The following is a 10,453-nucleotide window of genomic DNA, read 5'->3' as shown; positions in this document are numbered from 1 at the left end:
CCTCTAAGAAAAAAAGTAATCCATTACAGATTTACATTTCTTATCGTCAGAGGCTTCACTCAATATATGGGGACAAATAAAATGGCATTACAACCGTGGCACATTATGCTTGTTTAGATAGTTTAGCTAAAAAGTAATCAAAATAAAAATGCTGCTTCTTATACATGGTCATTTGATATTGCTTTTACCAATTTAATGTAAAAACTCCACTGCTTCAGCTTGAAATGCGTTAAAACACCTTTAACCTGATCAGTGAATCTGTCTTTGATTGCTTAATGGCTTTAAGAGAAGAAATACATGCAAATTTATTTAATTCAGGTTCAAATTAGTAAAATTCATATTCAAACCAATGCATTTACTTTGAAATTACACAAATGCTGATTTATTATGAGCAATCTAAATATATTTTTTGCCCACGGAGGAATAGCCATACATGGGGGGTTTAACTGAGCATTTATACAATGACAAAATATAAATCTTCATTGGTTTATAATAAGTTTTTTTACACAACATGAATGCACTTATTGAAGCTTGAATACGTTTTAATGATTCCAAAGGGAGCAGCATTACAGTGTTAGTCAGACGGGTTCAGTGTGCGGGTGTTGCTTTCAGGGCAGCATAGCGTACAGATGTTCTGATTTGAGATGTAGGGCTGAAAGTAAGACAAGTTGCAAACTCTTACATCTCTGCCCAGCTTCTTCAGCTACAGATACATGCCGTTGATGAGGTAATCAGACTCCTCTGTGGTGAGGGGCCGTGCTTTCTTTAGCTTATGACGAACGAGTCTAAGGCGACAGCCGATCATGAGAAGCAGCAGAGTGGTGATGAGGATGCCAAGCACCAGCGGTAGAATTGCACCTGGAGGGAAAAAAAATTTTTTTTACCCAAAGAGCAGAATTCAAACTACAAAATATTAGCACAGAAAATATGGCTAACCGGACTCTGGGCCTAGGTGTCCTCCTTTAACTGGAAATGGTTTAGAGATCAAGTCACTATTTCCTTGGCTTTGTGAGATTGTAGCAGCAACTTAAGAAAAAAAAATATAAATATAAATACATACATATATAAGAAACTGCCGCTATTAAACTCTGTAATTCTGATATGTAAAGCAGGTCATATTTAATACATGGATTTACCTGTCTCAGTCTGCTTGGTGACAGAAGGAGTTGCATTTGTTGGCATGAAGGCTGAGCCTAAAAGACAATAACGTAAAAAAATGATTAAAGCTTTAGCTTTTTCTAATCAAAACACGATCCTAAAACATCCTCTTACTTTTCTGTAAGCATTCGCCGACACAGTCAGACTCCTGGAGGAAGTTGTTATAGTTACCCTGGCAACCCCCATACAGAAAGTGTTTGCATTCTCCCACCTTTTGGTCGAAGTACCAACGAGGGAAGGTGCCTTTGCAGGGCCCAACGACTGGAGCTGCAGCACATGGATCTGCCGGAACAGATACACTTATTATACAATTGAAATATCATTTTGCAAAAGTATTCACACCTTTTAAACTCTTATTTTATCGTAATATGACAAAAACAAAACAAAAAAAAGCTGGAAGATGTAGAAATCAGATTTAAATTACATTGTAATTTGTAAAGTATGTTTGAATTAAATATAAAATGTATTCACTCCTGAACTCGCAATAAGAAACCAGCTTTCACTTCAGTCCCAGCTGTTCTTTGGAATAACCCCCTGCCAATTTTGCACATCAAGGCTCTGAATCCCAATCCATAGCAGAGGTGCTTGCAGTAAGAAAGGAAGTAAAAAAAGGAAGCAGGATGCATCCTATCGATAGCTCATTTAGCATAAGAACTTCCTGACGTTCCTATCTGCCGTATAGGAGCAATACAGATTCCCACAATCCTTTGTATGACGGAACATTACAGTTCAAACAAAACTTTATTTCTTCATTTGTAATCTGGGCGACACGTTCTAATGTGCACACCTTATGTTGGGGGTTTTCAAATGGAGAGATTTAGCCATCAGCTACATTTAATTAACTTTTTGTAGTTCTTTTTTTAGAAGGCTGTAGTCCCAGTTTGACAGGTATCATGTATGTGTGTGTCCGTCGTGTGATAAAGTCTGTAAGGTTAATGCCTGTCGGGGTTTAGCACAGCAGTCTGCAGCTCCCCTTCCACCCTGGATAGAGTTCTTACTGTTTGCCCTGCAAAAGGTGAAGGGATAGAGGAGCTAGCAGGTAGGAGCTACAATATGTGTGATTTGAGAGGAGCCCGAGACTAAAATTTGTGCTGATCTTTGTTCTCCAAACAACTTGACCTCGAAGTGCTGATGCACATTTTACATGAACTTATGTCTGGACTTAAAGTAGGACTTGAAACCAGTACTTCTGTTAAATCTTTGACCCAGTCTCAAATCTGTTACGGCCCCTAAAAGTTCTTCTTCTGTTATCTATCATCCGATCAGGTGCCCAACCATTCTGTTAAAAATACCCCACAGAAAACTGCTTCCAATACAATGTTTGATGGTTATAATGATGTGTTCTGGGTCAGGTACTGTGTTGGTTTTCTGCTGCACATAGTGTATTTCTTATAATGGCTTCCTCTAAAGAGTCAATAAAAGCCAACATGTGTGCAGTGCACAAGACCCTTTGTCTGCTCCTCTGATTGCTGCTCTCTCTGTTCTGTCTGTCTGTTTCCATTTTAATGGTGGATTAAAAAGAAAGGTGTAAGAACATGGCCTCTATTCACTAATAAGTTGATTCTGAGGGGGGCTGGTGGTATGCTCAGTGGAAAAACGACCTACAAATAAATAAAAGGTTCTTAAATTAAGTATATTTACCCTTAATTTGAGTAGGTAAAAGAGATGATTTGCCAATGGAATGAGTATTTTTACTCTTAAAATTTGATATTTAGATAAAAGGCGCTTGAAATAAGACAATGCAATTGTGTTTTCCTATTTTAAGTTTAAATTGTCTTGTTCCATTGGCAAAATGTCTCTTTTACCTCCTTAATTCAAGAACAAATTCACTTATTTTAAGAAAAAATTACTTATTTAGATTTTTTCCAGTGGGGTAAAGAAAGTACACAACAAACTTGACAGATTTTTAGTTTTTTCGGCAAATAAAGTTTAGTGGCTCAATAAATGTTACCACATACTTAGCTATTATGACTTGTTACGTTGGAAACATACAGAGGTTGGCCTAGTGGGTTAGAGCAGTGCGCTTGTGCTCTGAGAAGGTTGCAAGTACCCGTTTTGATTCCCACAGCCTGCACTCTGGGTTCCTGAGCAAAACCTGTAACCTCACACTGCTCCCCGGGCACCACACAATGGCAGCCCACTGCTCCGCAAGGGTATAGGACAAATGCAGAGAGTGAAATCCACATTGTGGGACAATATAGGGATTTACATTACATTTGAATAATTTAAAGAAAAATAAAAACAGCTTTTGAATGGATATCAATTGTATATTGTATGTATAGTAATCCATATTTATCCTTGGATTTATGTTTACTCAGTTACTAATATATTATGACTGAGTTATTTTATTTTCCTCCAATATAAATTAGAGCTAACTGACAAAGAGCAGGAGAATGGCTGCTTTTATAGGGGATTAAGGTTTTGAACCAGGTAATGGTCAAACCGATTAGTAACATGAGAGCATTTGATCTTTTTTGTACACTTTTGTACACACACAGAAAAAAAAAACAAGTGACTAATATTGACATCTTTTAACAATCATTTTTGAAGTGTTATTCCCAGCAATCCGGAAGAACACATTTAGTGTATATGGTGTAGTGCTTAAAGGAATAGTACACCCAAAACATGATTAGCCTTCATTTTCTACTCACCCCCATGCTGAACAACACTCTGGAGTACTTTTTTGATATCTCAAATGCATCTGGAGATCTGGGAGGCTTCTTGCTGTCTGCTGACATTCAAATAATGGAGGTCTATGGCGCCCGAGACAGAAAGGTCCATAAAAGTCCACAAAAAACGTGTCAATATTCCTCCATACTGCTCGTCCAATGTATTCCAAGTGTCCTGAGTGGGTAGCATCCAGAATTTACTCGAAACGAAGTCATTTAGAATGTTTTTAGAGCATAAACAGTAGTGTATAGGATTTCCTGAAAGCGCGCACATGCGCGCTCACGACGCTACGGAAGCCGGCAGACCAAACCAGATGAAAGTGCGCATTCAGCATCTGCTCCGCCAATAATGCAAGCGTAGAAGAAGAAATGTGCTGTTTACCTGTGCAAAGAAAGAAACAACGAAAGAAAAATGTCTGAGGACTTCAGTGTTGAGGAAGAGCATGAGTTCTTTGCCGAGCTGAATGCGCTGGTTTGGTCTGCCGGCTTCCGTAGCGTCGTGAGCGCGCATGTGCGCGCTTTCAGGAAATCCTATACACTACTGTTTAGGCTCTAAAAACATTCTAAATGACTTCGTTTCGAGTAAATTCTGGATGCTACCCACTCAGGACACTTGGAATACATTGGACGAGCAGTATGGAGGAATATTGACATGTTTTTTGTGGACTTTTATGGACCTTTCTGCCTCGGGCACCATAGACCTCCATTATTTGAATGTCAGCAGACAGCAAGAAGCCTCCCAGATCTCCAGATGCATTTGAGATATCAAAAAAGTACTCCAGAGTGTTGTTCAGCATGGGGGTGAGTAGAAAATGAAGGCTAATCATGTTTTGGGTGTACTATTCCTTTAAAGTCTGTTTAACAGCGATGGGTAAAGGTGGCCTTTTGGCCAGTCTCAGTCTAATTCAGGGATCAGATGGCATCAGATACAGAGGAGCTTTGTTCCTGCACTCAGAGGGGATGCAAGCTAAGAGCTGCTTTTCCAGGGAATGCAGAGTGCTTCTTTGGCTCTGCCAGCATTTAATGCTCACTGCCATGACTCAGTGGCTGCCTGCAGGCTCCATCTGCTCTTATGTCCATACACATGCTGCTTTACAAAAAGGAAAGACACTAAGGACTCAGAAAAAATGTATTGTTTAGCAAACCGTTTACCCAGGATAAACTGAAGCAAGATAAACGCCTGAATACTCTTTATATAATCTACGTTTACATGTACAAAGTGTCACAACTGGATTTAAATGAATTGGCAAGTGAAAAACAAAAACTAATTATAAGTAATTTGAATAAAACATGTGATCACACTGAACATGCTGGTTGGAATATTATAGCATCCAGCTGCTGTGAAATGCGTCACACAGATGTAGAGTAAACATACAAATCAGCTAGTGTCATTCAGAATAACTTGATCCTTAAAACTGTTTACATGCATATTGATCGGATTCCCAACCACCCCTCTCAGTGCCAATTGCGACTATATATGAATCAAGCTCTACTACAAAGCATTTTGAGTTGGAACACCTTCCTACCATGATCAACAGAAGCCTGCTCACCCAGGCTCTGAGGATAAGCAATCTTGCTTCTGTCCACTGCTGATACAACTGTTCTTCTGGACCCATCTGGAATCATGGGGGTATCCTCTCCCTGCTCTGTCTGTGCAACAGGCCTCTGAGGGATGGGACGATCTGCAGGGTGGGTCACTGACTTCCGGCCACCATCAACTAAAAAACAAAGTACACTGATGAGCTTTCATCATTGAATTGTAGATGTATATATTTTTGTATTTTACATAGTAAGAATTGGTACAGTTTGTGCAGAAGTCCTCATCAGAGCGGTCCGGACAGTGCTGTCTCCCATCGCAGGCGTAGGAGATGTCAATGCAGCAGCCATCGTCACATTTGAACTGGTAGTTGGAGCAGTCACCGGTGCAGACTGGGAACACAGAATTGAATAACTACATAACCAACTTTAAAAAACCCAGAAGCAAAGGTGCGAACAGTTTTGGTGAAGCTCTCACCTTCTGCCTGGTGTTTTGGTGCCAGCACAGTGACAGAGACGTTGTCTGAGCTCTTCTGTCCCGCCGTGTCTGTAACTGTCACCTGGAATGTATAGACTCCCTCCTGGAGACCACTGACCTTCAGCAGGCCTGGATGGGTCACCTGCAGTGTGCATAAATAAAACATGGCAGCCACAACAGATCTGACATGAAATTCTATTTTTTTTAGATTAAATCAACCTGATTCTTTTAGTGACATCCTGCTATACTGTATGTGGGAGCTTCCACAGGTCATTCATCCATGCTGCAACCAGACTCTACAATGCGACACTACAAGGGCAACAAGTTGTGCAATGTATAATGTGCAATTAACCTGTGCAACAACTGTTTCTCTATTTGACAGCTAGTGCAATATCTATATATATATAAATCCATCTATATAAATACCATTGTAAACAACCTGTGCAATAACCCTGTATAATAACCCTACTATAAAAAAAAAAAAAGTTGTCATACATGTATCCAGTGTGTATACTGTATATATCCCACGCACCTTTTTCTTCCTTTGGCACCTTCTTATTTCCCTTTACTTTTTGAGCTGATGTAACGAGTAAATTTATCCACTGTGAGATCAATAAAGTCAATCAATCAATATCATATTGAAAAAATACTAATCTATTATCCGATTAAAGCTGAAATGTGTTTCTTCTACTGTTTTTCTACATAAATGTCCACTTTATCCACTTTAAATATGTGGTTATAGCATTTCCTCTCATCCTTACTATTAAATGTACAGAAACCTGAACTGTTCTAAAAGAGAAAATCTATTTATAAGAGCAGGAAATCATTCCTAAGGTTCTGGTTATTCAGGTTTTCTTTGAGCACTGGGATAGAAAACAAACCCTAATATCTGTTGATAAAGCGTACAAATATGGAGCAGTTCATTCAGGTCCACCTGTTTACAAACGGTGAAAATACACGCATATTATTCACCTTTGTTCATGACAACAATGAGCGACTATTCACAGTGGAAGTTCAAATATTTGCAGCATCTGACTGTGAGCACATATCAATGGAGCTGTGCACCAGCCTTTTTTAGTGCAGCTCTATGCTACAGCAATTTCTACTAAAACTTCACAGCCACCTGGATCATCAAAACAAAAAGTATACTTATTTGTAAAAGTTTGCTTTTTCAAAAAACAATTTACATGTAGAGTTGTTTTTGTAGCTTGGATAGTTAATGGAGGAATTTCACAATCTTCTGTACTTCCTTGTAGTTTTTGTGTTGAAATAAAGTTTAAAACAAACCTTCATATTTATGGCTGTATCGCCTTTAACGAGAGTCCACTCATAGTCGGTGATCCTGTGGTCGTCCACGCTATCCCTGCCGTCCAGGATGGCCCAGTCCGTGGGCAGCTGGATCACTACGTCCTGTCCAGCGTCGCAGCGAGGAGGCTCGTCCACCTCTGCAAATTTGATCAGTTGTTAAATCCTGTAACTTTCATTTACTGTTAATGTCCAGTTTGAGCTTATTTATTTTAACTCAGCATTGATTTTAGATCATTTTCTACCAACGAAGCATAGCATAACATGAATATTTTAAAATAAAAAAACTAAGCAGTTCATTTAATCGTGATACAGTGAAATAAAAACTTCTAAGTTATGAAAAAAAGATAATTTTCTGACTACATTTGCTAAAAAATCCACCCCAAAGAACAGTGAACATGTCTTATTTTTAGGAAGCTGAAAACTAAATGGATCCACTTTAAAACATAATCATGCAGCAACCATAGAGCTCAAATAAGACAAACAACTTGTTCTATATTTACTTTTATCACTGGTGTGACAGCTAAAACTACACAGCAGCTGCTCCTGCTCTCAACATCCTGATCACGTTTTACAAAACAATCATTAATCCAGCCGTGCTCCCTTATCAGGGAAACAAGCAAATCATGATATTTAGAAGTCTTCACTTTAATGCTACCATTTTTTCTCCCTAAACAACCTTTAATCCTTAAATACAAAAATGTTTTTAAGTGCAAACATTTGCTAAAATTTTATTTTCGGTAATGTTTTGTGAATTGCTTTTAATAGATGTTACAGAAAAAATATATTCCATATATTTTTATATGAAACAATGGCATCTATTTTTTAAATTAATTTTAAATTTAATTTCTATTAAAGTTTTATTTTTTCTCCTATTTCCTAAACATATCCTTATTTCTTTTTTAAACAGACCATCCATGATTCTTTAAACTTCACCACTAATTGACCAGACTGAAACTAGAGCTGAGTAAAACTTAAAGTTTATACATTTGCAAACATATTCAGAGTATTGGAGTATTAGATTAAATCTAATTTCAGGCCTCAACCTTAATATACTTGATTTGACAGATCAATGCAAAGAAACTAATGATTGTTTCTTTAGTATTCCACCACACCTAACATATGAGGCTAAAGCTGACTTCCCGATGTAGTTTCTGCTTTGAAAAGAGTGCTGAAAAGTATTTCTGTTTCATGTTTCTCTCTCTGCCATTTTTAACTTGGTCTAGTTTAAAAAAATAACAACAATACTGATCAAACCTGGATTCCAGCATCAGAATCTTCAGTTAAAGATTTGTTAAACCTTTGAGTTAATTTTACCTCACTCATAAGCTTCTCTATAAAAATAAGTTTAAAAAAAAATTACCATTCTAGTGGTCCTGCTAAAAAACTACTTTATTTAGTATCTTCAGGCCCGGACTAGATCATTCTACTATAAAAGCAGATTTTCTCAAACTCAATTCATTTTTAATTATATATTTTAAATAAAAAAATAGTTTTTCTTTTGCCACTGGAGATTAAAACGATCTAGATCAGAAACTAAAATACAGACTCATTAAACACGGGCTAGATTGCTCTGACAACAGAATACTTTTAAACATAGATGGATTTAGGGGGGCCAACAGGAGGCCAGTGCCCGTTATGGTCCCTGTACAAAAACAAAAGTTTTTTCTTCAATGAAGTGTATTTTATCTTGATTTAAGCCAGTGGGTAAGACAATTTGTCAATAGAATAAGATGATTTAAGTTTGAAATATATATATATATATATATATATATATATATATATATATATATATATATATATATATATATATATATATATATATATATATAACAACATTGTATCTAACTGTCTTCTTACAATGAAAAAATGTTAATTCCTTTGACAGATTTTTTAAATTCACCTGCTTGAATTAAGGGAAAAATAAACTTATTTTAAGAAAGTTTTAAGTAGTAGGTCTAGTTTTTGCAAAGTAATATAAAATCTAATTATCATGTTTATTATTATTGTTTTATTTCTTCTCTGATTTGAATTGACATACTTTCTCTATTTAATATTAAGATGTTGGCCGACTTATCATAATGGAAACCTCATGCAGATGTTTTAGTAAAGGAATAACATTACAGTTCAGTGTCATTTGTTTCTGTTTTGCTCCCACCTTGTGTTTCCTCCCCCTGAGCGTGCCCTGGCCTCCCGGTGCCCTCACTGTGAGAACCAGGCAGGCGTCCCTGCGATTGGTTGGCAGTCCGGCTGTAGGTGGTGAAGCCTTCCTGCGCTGCGAAGGAGCAGATGTTTTTATTCCTATAGGTACAGTTAAACATGTAACAGTTGAGGCTTTCTCCAGGCCGCCTCAGATCCTCCTGAACCACCGCCACCGTGCAGTGAGGCAGAGAGCAGCAGGCGTGCAGACAGTCCCTCCAGGTGAACACCGACTTCGGAGCCAACAGGAAGGCGGCTCCCTGCTCGATGGAGGCCTGCGTCCGGATGATGCGCTCCTCCGCGGCGCTGAAGTCGCCCACGCAGGAGTCGCTTACGTCGGCCGCTCTGTAAGCCTGGTCCTGCTGGAGCTGCTTTCGGAATTCCTCCAAAAGCTCTTCCACTCCGGATATTTTAGATTTCAGGTCTGATATTTGCGAGGACCGCGCGTGTAAGCGGCTGGTAAAGAGGAGGAGAAGGCAGGGAAGCAGGAGCCGGGGATGCTGAGGCAGAGCCATGTTGTTGTTCACTCAGTGAAACAGCGGCTCCCTCTGCCTCCTGAGGGACTCAATCAGCTGCAGGGGGTCTGCCAACATCAAACACACACCAGCTGGGGGGATTTAAACAAAAAAACAAAAACAAAACAAACGAAATAAGAAAAGACCTCTGCATCTACAGCAAAGCAGGTAAACGTCTGTCTCCCAACGATGCTAAAAAAAATCTGCCGTTGTCATGGTAAGGGAGGGACTATAAACCCTGACGTCACACTGATAATTGATAAACCAATATGGCGATCGCCTACGGAAGAGAATTAGGGCCACTGAAAAAACAAGAGAAAGTTAACTGATTTTTTAATTTTATTTCAATTTAATATGGGAAAAAAGTCAGAATTCTGACTTTAATCTCAGAATTCTGACTTTTTTTTTCAGAATTCTGACTTTAATCTCAGAATTCTGAGTTTTTTTTTTAAAGAATTCTGATTTTAATCTCAGAATTCTGACTTTTTTCTCAGAATTCTGACAGCTAACAAAAATGTTAGCATCAAGCCATAGCCATGTTAATTTTAGAGACTACCTCTCTTGTTTTAATGACCTTCTGCTCCTCCATTAAT

The 10,453-nt window shown here is 38.2% G+C and overlaps 1 protein-coding gene across 4 annotated transcripts; it reads right to left on the bottom strand.

Annotated features, from left to right (window-relative positions):
* Positions 1-524: 524 nt before the first annotated feature.
* lrp11 (low density lipoprotein receptor-related protein 11) lies at positions 525-10,074 on the bottom strand. 4 transcript variants are annotated; one of them, XM_038277543.1, is made up of 9 exons: positions 9,305-10,074; positions 7,129-7,286; positions 5,842-5,983; positions 5,631-5,756; positions 5,354-5,545; positions 1,273-1,443; positions 1,137-1,193; positions 937-1,026; positions 525-858 (listed from the first exon to the last, which is right to left on the bottom strand). In XM_038277543.1, exons 1-9 carry the CDS (start codon positions 9,858-9,860, stop codon positions 704-706), a joined length of 1,647 nt encoding a protein of 548 aa, XP_038133471.1. In that variant the 5' UTR covers positions 9,861-10,074; the 3' UTR covers positions 525-703. The 4 variants fall into 4 exon arrangements, with proteins under 4 accessions (XP_038133471.1, XP_038133473.1, XP_038133474.1 ...); XM_038277545.1 differs by having other exon boundaries at positions 1,273-1,440; XM_038277546.1 differs by having other exon boundaries at positions 5,378-5,545.
* Positions 10,075-10,453: the final 379 nt, after the last annotated feature.

This window comes from Cyprinodon tularosa, unplaced genomic scaffold (genome assembly GCF_016077235.1).
Source record: "Cyprinodon tularosa strain WSP-4 unplaced genomic scaffold, ASM1607723v1 ctg132, whole genome shotgun sequence".
NCBI lineage: Eukaryota > Metazoa > Chordata > Actinopteri > Cyprinodontiformes > Cyprinodontidae > Cyprinodon > Cyprinodon tularosa.
The sequence above is the reverse complement of the archived record's forward strand: the minus strand, read 5'-3'. Positions and strand labels throughout refer to the sequence as shown.